The 17,435-nt window shown below is 42.2% G+C and overlaps 2 protein-coding genes across 6 annotated transcripts in view; both read right to left on the bottom strand.

Moving 5' to 3' along the window:
• LOC116671202 (transmembrane protein 150A) overlaps positions 1 to 4,784 on the bottom strand; it is a 29,670-nt gene extending 24,886 nt beyond the window's left edge. The window contains exons 1-2 of one of the 5 annotated variants that reach the window (XM_032502245.1): positions 4,308 to 4,784; positions 2,058 to 2,172 (exon numbers count right to left, since the gene is read on the bottom strand). In XM_032502245.1, coding sequence (XP_032358136.1) covers positions 2,058 to 2,122 — 65 coding nt within the window. In that variant the 5' untranslated portion in view covers positions 2,123 to 2,172; positions 4,308 to 4,784. Of the gene's footprint in view, positions 1 to 1,164; positions 1,330 to 2,057; positions 2,173 to 4,307 lie in introns of those variants that run through there. The other 4 variants (XM_032502247.1, XM_032502246.1, XM_032502243.1 and 1 more) reach the window with 4 other exon arrangements.
• Positions 4,785 to 11,536: 6,752 nt separating this feature from the next.
• elovl6l (ELOVL family member 6, elongation of long chain fatty acids like) overlaps positions 11,537 to 17,435 on the bottom strand; it is a 12,086-nt gene continuing 6,187 nt past the window's right edge. Inside the window, exons 3-4 of the mRNA XM_032502250.1 lie at positions 14,420 to 14,571; positions 11,537 to 13,609 (exon numbers count right to left, since the gene is read on the bottom strand). Of these exons, the coding sequence (XP_032358141.1) occupies positions 13,179 to 13,609; positions 14,420 to 14,571 (583 nt within the window). The 3' untranslated portion in view covers positions 11,537 to 13,178. The remainder of the gene's footprint in view (positions 13,610 to 14,419; positions 14,572 to 17,435) is intronic.

Genomic DNA, 17,435 nt, shown 5'->3' with positions numbered 1-17,435 from the left:
GACTCACACCTTCGGGAAGGTGTGAAGGATCCTCACAAAAGGAAGACTGTTGTGACAATCGGCTCCCACCAAGGAGAGAAAGGAAGACAGGCCGAGAGACAAAGACCCAGTCACGCAGCCCGGGAACAACCTTAACGTCTCATCTCAACATCTGCAGTAGAAGTGGTTTCCAGTCTTCATGCTAAGCTACATCTTTAGCACACAAACATAACAGTGCTATATCCACACTACTATGTTTTGTTTTAAAACGCACACCTTTTGCTTCGAATACGCCTCACGTCCATACTACTCTGGGGTTTCTCAGCTGCTACAACAGAGGCTACTTCTATATTTTCATTTTTCACTCTGAACACGTCTGACATCACACATCACATGACCAGGTGAAAATCATGGATGTAGAAAAAACAACGGTGAAAAGTAAGAGCAGGGATTTATTATCTTGAAGCGAAGACTGTTACTGAAAGTTGTGTAAGCTACCTAACCGATGAGACGGATTGACGTGTGTCATTGTCTCCAAATGTCTCCGTTTGTGTCCGTCCAGACTACACAGCACAAACCAAAACAGGGGCAGCAGAGTTTCCAAATGTCTCCTTTTTAACTGTAGCACAGATGGTCCTTTTAAAAACGCTGCTGACCCCGATTTAGTTTGAAAACTCTGGACTTCCATTGGTACTGCCAAAGAGAACAAAATGGAGATCTTTGAGATTGTGACTCTAAGGACCCTAGTTTAACGATCTAAACGCATGGCGTGTACAAATCTACTTTTGCTAGTTTGATAGCAGAAAAAAGGGTCTGTGCAAGGGGAGAGTGGTGGGGGGGGGGGGGGGGGGGGGAATGACATGCAGCAAAGGGTTGCATTCTACATCATTAAAATCCGGTTATAGTCCGGTACAGAGCAACTCTGAGCGGTAAAACTGGTATCAGTGCTCCTATTCAAGTCTATGTTCTGTTTGACCACAATGGTTATTTGGTAAATTGCTGATAAACAAACATAGAGAAGATTTGAATTGCTATTCTTCTTCTTCAATCATTTTAGCACTAGTGGTCCTATGCGAGTAGGCTAAAACCTCTTTTTTTGGGGGGGTGGGGGGGGGTCCCTCTATGCAGGAATAACCTTGCACGCTGAACACGCTCACAGCAGCAGCTGACCTCGCTCATTTCCACCATGAAAAGTCGCTCTTATCGTGTCCGTTTGTCACGTGACGGGACAGATGTGGCAGCTGGGAGCAAAACGGATCCAGATGCAGGGACACGCGGACCAGACGAGCCCAGAGAAATGTCAAGGCTGTCTCTTCTCCTAGTCTAAACAGCAAGCCGGTGCTCTCTCCTCCCAAAAAAGGAAAGTGTTTTAATCCATGAACCCTGTCCAGCCAGTTGAGGTCCTCACGACCACGGCGGGGACAACAGGCGGAGCCTCTCAGCCCGACCAGGCTGCTGCAAAGACAACTGGAGTGTCAACACGTCAGACTGTTCGTCTATAGATAAATAATCAAGACATGTTGCAACAAGAAATTATTTGGTATACGAAAACACACGGAAGAAGCCAATGTTGATGCCTTTTCCACTAGTCCCATCGATGACGACTACTCACTCAGAGCATTGTTCCGGTGATGCCGAAATAAAAAATCAGCGCTGATTTTTAACCGCATGTCCCTCCCCTTGCTCAGTCTTTATGTTGGCGTCCAGTGGATTTCTGAAGTCTTTGGTTACTTGGTCCTCAGGTCTCTGCAAGGTAAATCCAGACAGCTAGCTAGACTATCTGTCCAATCTGAGTTTTCTGTTGCACGACTAAAACTACTTTAAATACACATGTTCCACCAAAACAAGTTCCTTCCCGAGGCGATTTAGCAGCTGCACCGTGGCTCTGTCCGGCACTTAGCGCCCCCCAAGACGGTTGCAATTGGTTTAAAGAAATGCCAATAAAAAACATTTTATTTTATAAAAATAAACCAGAGCCCGTTTTCCTCCCATCACAAAGTGCTGTGTGGACTAGCCAGACCTGTGGAGGAAGGTCTGGTGATGCGGGACTAAGTTCACACAAAGTCTGAGGTACTTACACGAGCCAGATCCCGGTGATGGTGAAGACGGGCAGGCTGACAGGAAGGATCATCCACAGGGACATGGTGACCAGCTGGAAGTCTCCACTGCAGAGGACAACAGACACTCAAACACCTGCAGCCAGGAAAACCACAACCACCCGTTTGGGTTGGTGGCATAATTATAATTTACTCACATCAGAAAAAAAGCTTAGCCCTCCTGTGATGTACTTCAGATACCTGATTCATTTAATAACAGTAATGTTCTTGTTCCCGCTTCTCAAACGTGAGGATTTTCTGTCTTTTATGAATTGAACGTCTTAGACTTTTGGACCGTTAAGTTAAGATGTAAAGTAAGGCCACGTTATTTCCGACATTTAATACTAGAACTGCAAAGATTTATTGATTAGTTGTCAACTATTAATGTAATGATGTACACTTTATTAATCCCGCAAGGGGGAATTACAATGTTTTCACTCTGTTGTTGCTCACATTACACATGAGCCTGAAGTACACACATGCACTAAATGGAGAGAGCGAGGGAGCCCAGAGAAAGGTACAGCCCCGAGCAGTTGGGGGTTTGGTGCCTTGCTCAAGAGCACCTTGAGCGCAGTGCCCAGGACTAATTAATTGATTAATGGATTAATGTCTGCAGCTCTACAGGACACACAAGAAATAAAGAAAATAAATCTGTATTCTTTTTTTACACGATGAAAACTGTTGAAAATGGGGAGAACCACTCAAACCATTTAAATGATTATTAAAGTTGTCACATAGTCTCATGTACACTAAGATATATATATATATATATATATATAAATATATATATATGAAAGAGAGTTTGACTGTTTCTGTGTTCATTCTCTCTTTTAAGTTCATTTGAACACACAAGAAGCTCAAACCGCCGTTCAACATTTATGTATATATAGTATACATATTTGTTTTTCTGTATTTATTGTGTATTTTATGTTAATAATTAAGGTTCGTTTTCAAAGTACAACACTCACTTAACATATAAAGAATAGATACAGATAGGACATTAATAAATATAAAAAAACTGTTAAGTATACCAAATAACAATACAATGAAATTGCAAGAAAAATACAATAACAAAACCCTTTGCCTGATTCTGATTCATTTAAGAGACTGACATGAATTATTGTTTTTATGACGACTGAATAAACCACTGCTACTATTACAGTTGTGGAATCTTACTAAGTACACTACATTTACTCAAAGTAATGTACTTAAGTCCAAATTTTGAGGTACTTGTATTTTACTTCTTTGCTTTTCACGCCACTTTCTACTTTCCGCTACATTTCAGAGAGAAATATTGTACTTTTTACTCCACTACATTTATCTGACAGCTTTAGTTACTTCATAGATTAAGATGTTTACAGAGCAAACACATTTATAAACTTTATAAAAGATGATGTTTTTTTATGAATTAAACTAGCCAACAATATAACAGCCTATAGCTGAGAGGATGAGACCATTAAACCCACTGTTCGGGTCTTTTATGTCTTTACATTGAGTACTTTTACTTTTAATACTTTTACTAAAGTTACCTGATGCGTATCATCATTACTTAAGTAACATTTTCAATGCAGGACTTTTACAGTACCAGAGTATGTTAACACTGTGGTATTAGTACTTTTACTTAAGTAAAGGATCTGAATACTTCTTCCACCACTGATTGTAAGAAAACCTCTGCACACCGATTCATATCCTAACCTATCACGTGACTGCTCCTTTTGCAGAGCTGTCAATCACAGCAGAACATCAAAGCATAAATACACAGTGGTGGAAGAAGTACTCAGGCCTTTTACTTCAGTAATTATTATAAATGAAACTAGGCAACAATACAACGGCCTACAAGTCCAGCTGAAAAGATTAGACCATTAAACTGTTTGGATCATTTACACTGCATTGAGTGGGGTACTTTTACTTTTTACAGTATTTATCACAGGGTGGTGTTAGTACTTTTACTTAAGTAAAGGATCAGAATACTTCTTCCACCACTTCTACAACTGCTTCAGTGTGCATGCAGATGTCCAGTACAGGGACAGGCATTCATTCTTGTTTTTATGATGACCAAATAAACTACTACTAATACTACTACTACTACTACTACTAGTATTACTACTACTACGGGACTGGCATTCATTCTTGTTTTTATGATGACCGAATAAACTACTACTACTACTACTACTACTACTACTACTACTACTAGTATTACTACTACTAGGGGACTGGCATGTGTGATCGTACCTCTGGTTTGTTCGCTGGAGATACTCAGGCTCTTCTCTTCATCTCAGCTCCTCCAAACTCGAAGATAAGTTGCAGGAAGTCGCAGCGTGTCCGAGCTCCTCTGCTCCAGCTGCAGCTGGGTTCATTCTCCAAAAAGTGACGAAAACGATGCAAGTTTATCCCAGCTGGGTCCGCGAGCCGGGGACAGCGTCTTCCTTCACCCAGCGCCAGGGAGCCTGTCCCCCGTCTGTCCCCCGTCTGCAGCCAGACGGCGGAGGGGACGGAGCGGGGACTTAAACCCCTCCTCCAGCCCGGTTCCCTTCACTCTCAGGGGGGTTTCACCCTCCAAGTACAAGCCCAGCCAGTATACTACCAGGCCAGGAGCACTTACCAGGAATTAGCCTGGTTTGAGGGTGCATATGTACAAAAACATGAAGATAAAATCCACAGGGGACACCGGGGGACAGTTGTAACGCGTCCATTTTCTCCAATGAGGAACACGTTGTGATCACCTGGTTCACTGTAGACCATAGACCGGTATTACAGTCCATGTTGTGGACACGTGAGGATCCAGCCCCCTGTGGCAGACACTGCACATTTTACAAAGGAAAAATATTTTAGGTGAGAACGTATTATTATTTTAACTCTTTTATTTTTGTGATAGCATTGTAGTTAAACTCCACAAACCTAAATCTTGTGTATGGCTCTTTCATGCAGGTTGTTAGAGCTAATGTTGTAGCTGTTAGCCGCACGTGAAGCTGGTTTCATGGCGACGGAGTGGGTTAGCGAAATGCTTGTTGATTTATTTTTATTTTTTTTCTCTTAAAGTATGGACTATGTGGTCAATTGTAACATTTCCCTCCTTGTTTAACCCAATGTTTGTCACAAAAGATGGGCGCTGAAAATGTCAACATTAAAAATATCACAAAAAAAACACCAAAAACGTCAAAAAACGCACCCACAACATTGAAAAAGTGACAAAAATGTCAGAAAAAGCAAATAATAATATTGAAAAACAGTGACCGTAGTTGCGTTTTCTGTTATGCCATTAAATAGCAGTCACGTGCTAGTTTGTCTCACATTTTTAACGGTGGCTTAAAAAAAAAGATACAGTAACTAACTAACTAACTAAAAATATATATATATATATAAATAAATATCCCCGGTCTGCACACATGCATAGCGTGTTAGGTTACTAGATGGCACGTTTGACAGTTTTAAAAGTCTCTTTTCATTAAACTAGTGTAAGGAAATGTATATTTTGTCCCTTTTCTATCACTTTATATGAGTTTATATAAACATGCGCGTGCCGAGTGGACTCCACTAACACCTTGGTGCGGTCATGATAAATGATCATCTTGTTCTCCGTCTATTTCCCGGAAAACAGATTCCATCACCTCTGTAGTCGGGGGTATTAAAGCTCTTGTTTTCTTTTCTCCCTCAAATGTTTTCCAGGAAAGTGGAAATGATGCCTTCAAGTGCCCATTTTTAAGCTCCTATTTCTGAGCTGGCAATGATGGGTGTGGTGTGTTTAGGTTTTCTACAGAATGGGAAAAGTCAGGGTTTTCCGGTCTTTTGATTTTTAAGTTTGAAATAAATAGATCCGAATCACTTGGTCTTTACCTCATCGTGTTGCATTCAGAAGGAGCCATTCCTCACACAATGCCCCTTTTTAAACTGTTAAATTATCTTTTATTTGTTGCGGCACTTTTCCATTTAATTAGTTTTTGTTGTTTTCGCTTTAACACTTTTTCTTTCATTGTCCTGTGTACACGAGGCTCTCACATTAATTTCCTTTTGATATCTTTATGTATGCTCTACCCACCACTGGTAGATTCCTTGTAAGTGTAATTAGCCACTCATTGGCAATAAATCATTTTCTGATTGTGATCCAGATTTCTTTTCCCCCCGCGGCACCTGAACGCAGCCTAAACGTGGCTCCTCGCGTACGTCACCTCGCTGAGATTTCCACAGCTGCTTTCAATCAGCGCGTGTTTAAATGGGAAATGAATGGCGCTGCACAGCAGCATGGACAGCTAAATGTTTACTGGAAGCTGCTGTTGCAGACTTCCGGTGAACTGAACCTCCGCCACGCGAGGGCGCTGCAGCTCCAGATGAAACCCTCAGAGCTCAAGATGCTCCAATCAGACACAAAGCACAGAAATACTCTTATATTCTATATTTTATAGAGAAGAGCTCCTCAACAGGGGTCTGGGCCCCCCAGGGGCGCCAGTTCCTGTACGGGCTCCTGAATAAGTCTGGCCTCAGCAGAGAAGAAGACTTTAGTTTAGTTAAGTTTTTGCTTCTTTTAAATAGTGCAAAACCAGAAAAAGTATTTATTTTTGCATGTTTCACAGTTGTTTTTTAAAAGCAATTTATTGAAGACATATGGTTGATGTTGTAATAGTCACAATTTTATTCATATTTCTGTCAATTTGAACTGAAATGTCTGTATAACTGAAGATAAACTTAATCATTTAAAAGAAAAATGGACTTAAGGGCAAGTCTTCAACGTGTTTTAAACACCCCTTTAAGGTAGAGCAGGGACCCCCCCCCCCCTTCTATATAATATATATATATATATATAATATATATAAAAATATAAATGAAGTTGCATATAAACTGGTCTTACAATAACGAAGGGTGCATAAAGCCTTCATACACATTTTTTGCATAAAATACAAAGCTGTTAATATAGTTATATATATACATATATATATATATATAGATATATATATATCTATATATATATATATAAGTAATAGATATATATATATATATATATATATATATATATATATATATATATATATATATATATATATATATATTTTGACATGATTTTATCAGTCATGTTTTAACCCTTGTGTTGTCGTCCCATCAACCATCATCTTTTGCTTTTTCCGATGTTTTAGCTGTTTCTTTTCTACACTTTTTAGTTCATAGCCTCATTTTTATTTTACATTACAACATACATCATATTTTACATCATACAAAAACAATTTCTTTTTTTAAGCACTTTTTTTTGGTCACTTTAAAATGCCATGAAATGGCAATAAAACAAACAATTCAGTTATAAAAAGAAAGCCAAGTTCCTGATATTAAAGGACAACACGAGGGTTAAACACAGTGGACGGCTGCCTCAGGGACTACTTTACCTAAAGGCCAGTAGGCCGTTCATCACTGGGGATTGATATCTGCTAATATGTTGGATTCATGTTTTAAATATTTAAAACATAATTTGGAGGCCCCCCTGCAATGACTGTTGAATATCTCCGCTTTAGGGGATTTGTTGCAAGTCTATTTGTAAATCGGTTACAAATATTCAACCATTTCAGTTTTTTTTTTTTGCTTCCATAGTATCACAGAGGAATGTACGGTGCAGAATAAATTCAAATAATTTTACTCGCTTTTAAAACTGTAAACGGTTTTCTTTCCCCTCTAAAATAATAATGAACGGAGACCTTTTTAAAACCATTAGTCATTTATTTATTTATCACATAAATTTCAACATCAAAAGCCCTTAAACAGTTTCTTTTTGTACTTTTTTTTCATAGGAAATCAGCAGAGCTGTAGCTTTAGAGTACGTTTACACGCGGCCGGCTAGGTTTCATAAACGGACATTTCAACCTCTCAGTTTTCAAAAATAACTTTGTGCACTGCTGTCAGTTTTCAGAAAAGGGTTCGGTTACACGTATCATGGTATATACGCCGTCGAGAGCACGCCAAACCTGTAGGTGGCAGTGGAACGAGAAGCTCAGGCCCTCGTTAGCCAATCAGAATCCCCAAAATAGCAACAAATCCTTTCCTCTCTTCTCTTCCTCAGCTGCCTAAACCTCCGTTTGTCTCAGTTTACGTGCAAACGAAGATTTCCAAAATCTCCATTCTGGCCGGAATTTTTTAGAAAGACTCGTTTTCAGAGATGAAATTCCCCGTTTACGTTTAAACGAAGGGCAAAACCGAAGGGAAATATCTTCGTATGTCAACAACCATGTACGTGTAAACGGCCTTTAATGCACAGACCAACATGTTCACATTGGTAGAAAACAAACAAACAAAAAGAAGCAATGTTTGGCACACAAATGACGCAGAATAATTTCAAGTTTCAGAGTTGATCAAACGAGTACTGACCGGGAATCATTACTGATGTTAAAAAACACTCCTGACCTTCTTTACATGATGATCCTGCTGCTGATTACAGTAAAACAGCAGGTTCAGTCGTAGTGACTGTAACACATGATGGCAACGTGTTGGGGGTAAAGACAGATCAGAGTCCTGTTGGTGGTTTCAGCCCCTCATACATCTGGGATTTGGTCACACGGCGTTTCTCTACGCCAACCTTGGTGGAAAAGTCAAAACCTTGTTCTGTAACGGTTATCCAGCTGCAGGTTGCACCGTCAAAGGTGGTGTTCCACCTTCTGGAGGAAAATATCTGAGACTGTCCTCCAAAAAAACTACTCTGGTCCTACCAGACTCTGGTACACAATTCTGGTCCTACCAGACTCTGGTCCACTACCCTGGTCCTACCAGACTCTGGTCCGACCAGACTCTGGTTCACTACCCTGGTCCTACCAGACTCTGGTCCTACCAGACTTTGGTCCACTAGCCTGGTCTTACCAGACTCTGGTCCAGTCCACCAGCCTGGTCCTACCAGACACTGGTCCGGTCCACCAGCCCGGTCCTACCAGACTGTGGTCCACCAGCCCGGTCCTACCAGACTCTGGTAGCTGGCGACCGTACCAGTAGTACCGCATCAGAAGATAACGTGCAAACCTGCATAAATGGAAACAAGTCTGAAACCGTTGCGTTCATGCACGGTGGAAAATGTTGTAAAAAACAAATTGGGTTGGTGCCGATGGCGTGTTTTCCCCTCAGCCATCAGACGCCTGAGCTGGCTCGTTTACATCATGCAAATCCAGATGTTCTGACTTCCCTGGTCCCTCCAGGGGAATCCTACAGCAACATGCGTGGTACATCGGCCAATATATGAGAACCAATCTGTTAGGGCAGTTATCCATGCCGATAAAAAACAAGTATATCTCCGGTAAATATGGCAGTTTGACTTTTCCCCCCAAAGTGTGTGTGGACCGAATCTCCCACTAATGCACCAGGTGCTGAGAATGTTGTAGCTGGAAAACTAAAACCACCACCTTGTCAAAGCCATGTGCCTTTCTTAAAGCCACGCTTTCAGCAGGAAGGACACGTGCCTGATGCAAACATCCGCTCCTCCACGAAAAAGAGACAGTAACAGAGGTTAAACATTATGGCAGAACAGACATCTTTACTTCATATGTTAGAGCCAAATCCCCCCCCCCCAATATAACAGTATAAGCTGCACAGACTGCAACGACACAGAGACAGTTTTGTTTTTTTACCTAAAAAGAACATAAAACACAAAAGGTTGGCATGAAATTACACTACTACTTTAACTCAGACTAAACACTCCTTTCAACATGAAGTATTAATGGCTTTAAGAGTCTACCTTCGTAATAATCCTTCAACATTTAAGAGGCAGAAATAGTGTCACGATGAGTTTCCACACACACACACACACACACACACACACACACACACACACACACACACCCACACACACCACACCACACACACACACACACACACACCACACACACACACACACACACACACACACACACACACACACACACACACACACACACACACACACACACACACACACACACACACACACACACACACACACACACACACGCCCACACACACACACACACACACACACACACACACACGGCGTTTGGATGAAAGAGGAAGTACAGCTACTGCCTGACATCCTGATAGAAATACTCTTAACATCTACCACTTGATCTGCTGGAGAAGGTTATCTATTAAGAAAATAAATATTCTTTTTATGTACATTGGACTCATCGTGTATCTTCCTTCATGGCAGCTCATTGAGCGCAGCACAAACGATCTCTGTTATTTTCTATTTAACATCTCAGACGTTTTCACAGCCCACATACTTAACTACCAAAGTACAATTTAAATCAGTTTACCAGTTCAGTAATTATTACCAAATCACGTGCTGCACCCTGTGGGGATCTACAGTAGGTCGGGTGTATTCAAATCATCTGGAAAAACGGGACAAACACGGTGTACAAGTGTCAAAGGATGAGCATGACAACATTAAAATAAAAGGGGCAACGTAACAGAAGTGCCAGAGGCCAGATGTGTAACAATGTGTGTAAATAAAAACCCATTTTCCACATTCACAAAGAACTGCAAAAGGAAGAAGACAGTTTGCACCCCGCGCATTAATCTTAAAACCGGCGGTTTCCATACTATCAGTATGAGGCTTTACAGAGGATTTAAAAAGGGATAAAGAGACTTATATTTTCTGACTTTTCTCCAATTTCAGTTCGGGGGCCTCTAGAAATTTTTGTAGGTTGGGGGGGGGGGGGGGGGGGTGAAAATGGCAGAAACACCTGGATTCCCTATGTTTTTAAATCAACTAGGCAGGTTTTTATCTCAGAAAAAAGGTGAATAACTATTGTTGCAATGATCACCATAAGGCTTTTTAGGGTGGGGGGGGAATCAATACAGCATGGCCAAGTTATTTTCGGTGGCAATCCCACTCTCTATTATTATATACGTGTTGGTCAGTTTGTCTGCTTGACATCCCATTTTGCAGCAATAAAATGGAAGTGCTATGAAGAAAGAGACTTATGGGCTTCTAGCGCTCCAGTAGCTGCACACAGATCATTGGGGGGGGGGGTGTCTCTACGCATGGCTGACTGGGAGAGGGGAACTCAGGCTTGCAGTTTTTGACTGAGATTTATAAAACCAGATCCACGCCGACAAGTCTGACACAAAAACAGTGTAATGGCGGTTCGTGTGTCCTTGTGCGCGCACACACAAGTTTTTCACATCTGGCTGCTGGTTTAAACGGCAACAACTGAAAGAAAGAAGAAAAAAAAAACTCTTCTGGTCATGAAGGGGAGATGCTGACTGGGCTACGTCCAGTCTAAGTTCTCAGGTGAGATGAAGAAGGCAAAATGTGCACAGTGTGTAAACATGGCTGGCCTTTACAAAAGAAGAGAAAGAACAGGGGTCGGGAGGACGTTGGCTTTAAAGATGTCACACCCTACAGTACTTCCTGGAAGTCATTTGCTCTGGGACGGCCTTCGGCTGAGGAATGTGTTCAGATCTTATCGTGTGGAGAGAGCTGACCAAGTTTCGGCTGAGTTAATCTGATCGTCGGTGTTCCTCCTTTTACCAAATAGGTGTGTGTTAGTATGGCTCATCTTACTGTCAACACACAGGTTGATAATAAAAGATGCCCGGTGGTTTTTGGTGTGCGTGTGTGTGTTAAAACTAAATATGAAAACACCCTTCTTTCATTCAGTGCATCGTGAAGTCGTCATTCCCTTTTGGTAATCATAAACTCACTATCCTGCAGCTCACAGTCGGGCGAGCGCTCAAACAGACATTATCTTAAAAGGAATAGTTCAACATTTTGGGCAATTACACTTATCCGCTTTCTGTCGGAGTGTTAAAGCTCTGGAGTTGGGGTGTGGTTAGCTTAGCTTAGCATAAAGCCAAGAAGGAGGGGGGGGAAAGCTTGTGTGGCTCAGTCCAAAGTGGTAAAACACAGCTAGCTGCACTTCTAATGCTCACTTATTAACACGTATCTGGGTTGTGTTTATACATATGTACACAAACAGAAATGTTAAAAAGATCATTTGTTATTTACGGGAAGTTACTTTTTAGAAGTATTGACTGTGTGTTGCCAGGTTTGGTACCAATGTCTCTTTTGATGCATTTTCATCAACGGGTTCCGACGTAATCCCACAAAAATCACATTTAGCCGATATGACAGTTAAGTTTACCGTTATGTTTATTTGATAGAAAGGTGCCAACAGTTACGTTTAGGCACTAAAATGACTAGTTGAGATTAGAAAAAGGTTTGTGGTTTGGGTTATAACACCAGTCCCCTTAAGTTGACTCCCATGACACAAATACCCATTTCCTGGGTGAATGTCTTGGGTTTTCCCCTTAATTTCTTCCTGGACACGAGCTCCACTCCCTGACTTCAAAGCCCTGCCTTTAAGGAGTCAAACATCCGCTTTACGTGGATATTTGCCGTCTTATACAGCAGCAGTCAATGTGGTGCTTACAATAATAAATACGTGGAATACGAACAAGTTACAGGGCATTACTTTTAGCTTTCGTACCCGTCTCTGTACAGACACCAAAACCTGTGCACCGGTGTATCTGGCGACTCACGCTACACTCAGAGACGAGTACTACCGGGCGGATGAATAAACTGTTGTTTGTCAAGAAGTAGTTCCAGCACTTAAGTCCCACCAAAACTCACACATGTTGTTTTTACCTTTCTTTGTAGAAAGTCTTTGCAAATACTGTAGGCGAAGCATTCAAACAATTAATGTTAATTTATATTAATAGAAATACCTTTTTCCCCCCCAACTTCAGAGCTTTAACGTATACATCAAGGGTGATCACTTGTTTTCATTACAACGTACAAACATAGTTTAACACCTCTTCCCTCATAGGGCCGTTTGTTTTATACTGGCCATGAGTAAGTCAAGGCAATCATAAATGAAGTGAGACACAAACATGTTATTCCTCCATCCCTTTCTTAAATCAATTCCCAGACTGTACTCCAACTAATCATGAGATTATAAGCTGTGCTCAGTCAGAACCGCTCCGTCCTTCCGAACGCTCTAAATCCACTGTGTTAAGCTACAGATGCCTATAAAAGTCAAGTGAAAATGTCTTAAAAAGAGGAGTGCCGAGCAACCAGTTACCTAGTTGTGATTCACACATTCGTGGCCCCTCGCTGTTGGTCGTTTCTCCGTATTGGCACACTTCAGCAGCACAGTAGACCACGTGCTACTCTGCCTTGGATCCTTTGTCCCCGGAGGAGCCTCTGAGGTAGGTGTCGTAGAAGAACAAGGCAAAGAGGACCAAGTAGCTCAGGTACATTAGGAAGCCCCACGCCACGTTGTCCACGTTGGAGGGGCAGTGCACGTCGTGCATCCAGTGGTACACCAGGCCCAGGACCGCCAGGCCCATCACCATCTGCAGGATCTGCGTGGCCGTGATGACCATGGCGCAGGGACGGGGCACCCGCAGGCCGGCCGCCCGCGCCGCGTAGTAGGTGTACATGAGAGAGTGGACCACGTAGTTCATGGTCATGAACCAGCCGCCGCCCGCCACCTGGTCCTTGTAGGAGTACCAGGAGTAGAGCAGCACGGTGATGTGGTGGTACCAGTGCAGGAAGATGAGGCGCTGCTTCCGGAGGATGATGAACACGGTGTCACCTGGGAGTAATCATTTTAATAATTAATTCAATCTTATACTTTAATAATCCCGCAAGGGAAATTACACTGTTTTCTCTAGAACATTATACACAGGCCTGAAATTCACACATACACTCAGGTCCTATACGTGCACTAATAGACAGGGCAGGGCAGTTCCGGCGCAAAATGAACCGAGGGGTTAATAACGTGTTCTCTGGGATCTGTTTTCATGTTAATCGAACGTGTCTCTAGCTTGAACCAAGCTACCGCAAACCGTAAATAGCTGCTAGCGGCGTTAGCTTTCAGGGCATTGGGTAAATCGCTATTTTATACCACAAATAAGCCAAAATAAATAGCACCACACTACAACAATAGCATAACAAGGGTCCCTACATGTAAACCACAGCATTGGGAACTTTGTAAATGTACGGACATTTTATTAAAAAGGATAATTTATGATGATACTGTCTTTAAGCTTAGAAAAGAGGATTTTCTAAGATTCCATGTACTTTCACTTGAAACATGAACTTCATTAAAACATTTGAAAAGTATCAAAATGTCATAACAAGGCATACAGAACGTGCAATAGAGCATAGAACAAGCTAATAAAGTGCAATTAATGGTCATAGTGACACCACTAGTGTCCCCAGACACATTCCACACTTCCAGGCATCTTTTCAAAAGCTACCGTGCAAAATCAACAACAGTGTTTCTAACCAGAGACGTTACAAACCCCGGGTAAATATTGCAGATGTATTTGAAAGATGGAGACAGCAAATCATCATTTAGCACAATATCAGAGAGAGAGAAAGTACTAAAAGGAAGCCTTACCCAGCTCGGGGGCCTTGCTAAGAACGAAGGCGTAGGCCCAGAATTTGCTGACGGGGGCGCTGTAGAAGCTGATGTCACACACCGACTGCCTGAAGCCGTGGGCTGTGAGGACGTGCAGCATGTACAGTCCAGTCCTCAGGGCTCCTATGATGCTGCAGAGTCAACCCAGAGCATGCAACACACATTGGCAAACAGTTAAAGCACTTGTCGGGCGCCCGGATAGCTCAGTTGGTAGAGCGGGCGCCCACATGTGGAGGTTTACTCCTCGCAGCGGACCCTTGTTAGACTCCGACCTGCGACCCTTTGCTGCATCTCTCTCTCTCTCTCTCTCTCTCTCTCTCTCTCTCTCTCTCTCTCCTCGCCCTCTCTTCTCTCTCTCTCTCCTCTCTCTCTCTCTCTCTCTCTCTCTCTCTCTCTCTCTCTCTCTCTCTCTCTCTCCTTCAGCTGTCCTGTCAATAACGGCCTAATAATGTCCAAAAAATAATCTTAAAAGAAAAAAAATAATAATAAAAACACCTACTTGTCTCCTGATTTTATTCCTTGAGAGCTGCTCTGGGTAAAGGATGCTAATAGCCAGGCTCTCATTGGCTAGCTGTTAGCCAATCAGAATCAAGCAGCTTAGCTCGTTGAATATTAATGAGAACTGGCCCAAATTGAGCCGATCTTCCTGCCGGCTTTCTATACCGCGCTAGAATGGCTTGAAACAAGGTAACCATGGCAACCAAGTTACAGACTCCATGGTAGAACTTTAGACATCACCACAAAGTCATGAAATACGTGTGGCAGGGCACCTTTAAAGCAACTTGATCTACAACAGTGTTGTAAAAATGTTCACAGCGTATATTCTGAGAAGCGTTTTCTAAAAAAAAAAAAATTAAAAATATCAAAAAACACCAAAAAAAGTCAACAAAAAGCACCCACAACATTGTAAAAGTGACACAAATGTCGGAAAAAAACCAATAACAATGTTGAAAAAAGTGACCATTGTTGACGGGAAGACAACACAAGGGTTAACAGCCGTTCTCAGGTTACCTTGTTGGATATTATACACACATCCAGGCTAATGAAGCACACAACCCAGAACACTACGGTCCTCTCTTACATCAATCTGGAATAAAATAGGAAGGTTTCAGTCTGGAGCCCTGATGTGTGGCGGTGTAATCAGTCAGTCAGTGCTGAATATATTACATAAATAGATCATATAAAACGTCCCGTTTCCAAAGTCAAGACTCTTCCTACATCGCGAACTTTAGCCTTAAAAGCAACATATTTACATCGCATGGCAAGTCTCAAATAAAAACATAACCAGAGAGTTTACACAACACGTCCATTGTTTAGCTCGCCCATAAACTCAACGTTACGCATCGCTGTAACGTCAATACAGTCGTAGCACAGTGCAATCATACACTGATCCAGGGATTTCAGGAAGTAATGTGTCTATACCAACTATATATGTTTTTAAAACAAGCAGATATAAACTCTAAACTACTTTTCTCAGCCCAAACTGTCATCTTGTGTGGTGTTTAGTTTGCTCTATCGACTAAAAAGATAAATCTATCCATTGCTTTGCAGAAAGAAATGAAACTAAAAAGTATGACTGGAATGACGACTGACCGACTCCCTCCTTCACTTTCATTGTCCCAACATGGCTATCGGTGATGAATCAAAGAAATTATCTTGTTTGGACATCTTTACAAGCCAAGCCATGAAGTTGCCATGTCAACGATGTTTGGATCTCACTGCGGCGTTACATTTACATTGCTACGTTTTTGTTATTAAGTTGTTGTTTTTTTTTCAGCTCCAGTTGAAGAACTAAACCATCCAAACCAAAATATCCACATTCTCAAACACTGGGCATGCTTCTGCCGGCAGGGGGAATGAGAGGGGGAAACGCCAGAGCAGGGGGAATGAGAGGGGGAAACCCAGCATGGGGAAGAGAGGGGAAACGCCAGAGCAGGGGGAATGAGAGGGGGAAACGCCAGAGCAGGGGAATGAGAGGGGGAAAATGCCAGAGCAGGGGGATGAGAGGGGGAAAATGCCAGAGGGGAATGAGGGGGAAATGCCAAGAGGGGGAACGAGAGGGGGAAACACCAGGCGCAGGGGGAATGAGAGGAAGAAAAGCCAGAGCAGGGGGAATGAGAGGGGAAACGCCAGAGCAGGGGAATGAGAGGGGAAACGCCAGACAGGGGGAATGGAGAGGGGAAATAGGGCCGCCAAGCAGGAGGAATGAGAGGGGAAACGCCAGAGCAGGGGGAATGAGAGGGGGAAATGTAGAACAAGACATTTGTTTTTAAACCAAAACGTAGCCTATGTAAATGTAGCCTTCATTTTTCTCATGTGTTTTGTTCACAGCGTTGTGGTAAAGGATGAAAGATCTCTTACATATTTCTTATTGTCAACTAATCCCGTGAAAAGACACAAGCCAACAACGTGTACGTCTCTGTCTGTAAATACTTTCTGATTTGCCGTCTGTGGCTGTCGTTCACCGTGGGAAGCCCAACTCGTGCTTGTGATCAAATGTAATTGTGCAGCTGTGGCCAGATGTTTGTGTTACATCTGTATCCTTCATGCATTATGTTGTGCGGTTTGGCCCTTTAAGTACACAGCTCACAGCTTTAAATCCAGTGAGCAAAGTGTTGGTGACCGTTCTGTCATTGAACTGGTTTCAGACGCCAACACATTCCTCCTGCACCGGTGGCGTCCCGCAGGTAAGAGCAATGATGACGATTTACCCAGAAAGCCTCATAACTCACAGTCAAATTACTCGGCTCTGTGACCATTAGACACAGCTTATCTCATCTCTTTTATTTCTCTTATCTTAAGAGAAATAAAATAATATTCTGGCTTACAGTGACCTTTAGACTCTTTGTTGGACCTGTCCTCTTGAACACACTGCAGACTGGCGATGTAGCTTACAATCATTTCCTGTAGCAATCATTCCACTTATTTAGTATTATTCATTATTCTCATATCTCACTTAGTATTTACTCATCATTCTCATATCTCACTTATTATT

This window comes from Etheostoma spectabile, chromosome 21 (assembly GCF_008692095.1).
Source record: "Etheostoma spectabile isolate EspeVRDwgs_2016 chromosome 21, UIUC_Espe_1.0, whole genome shotgun sequence".
Classification (NCBI taxonomy): Eukaryota; Metazoa; Chordata; class Actinopteri; order Perciformes; family Percidae; genus Etheostoma; species Etheostoma spectabile.
The sequence above is the reverse complement of the archived record's forward strand: the minus strand, read 5'-3'. Positions and strand labels throughout refer to the sequence as shown.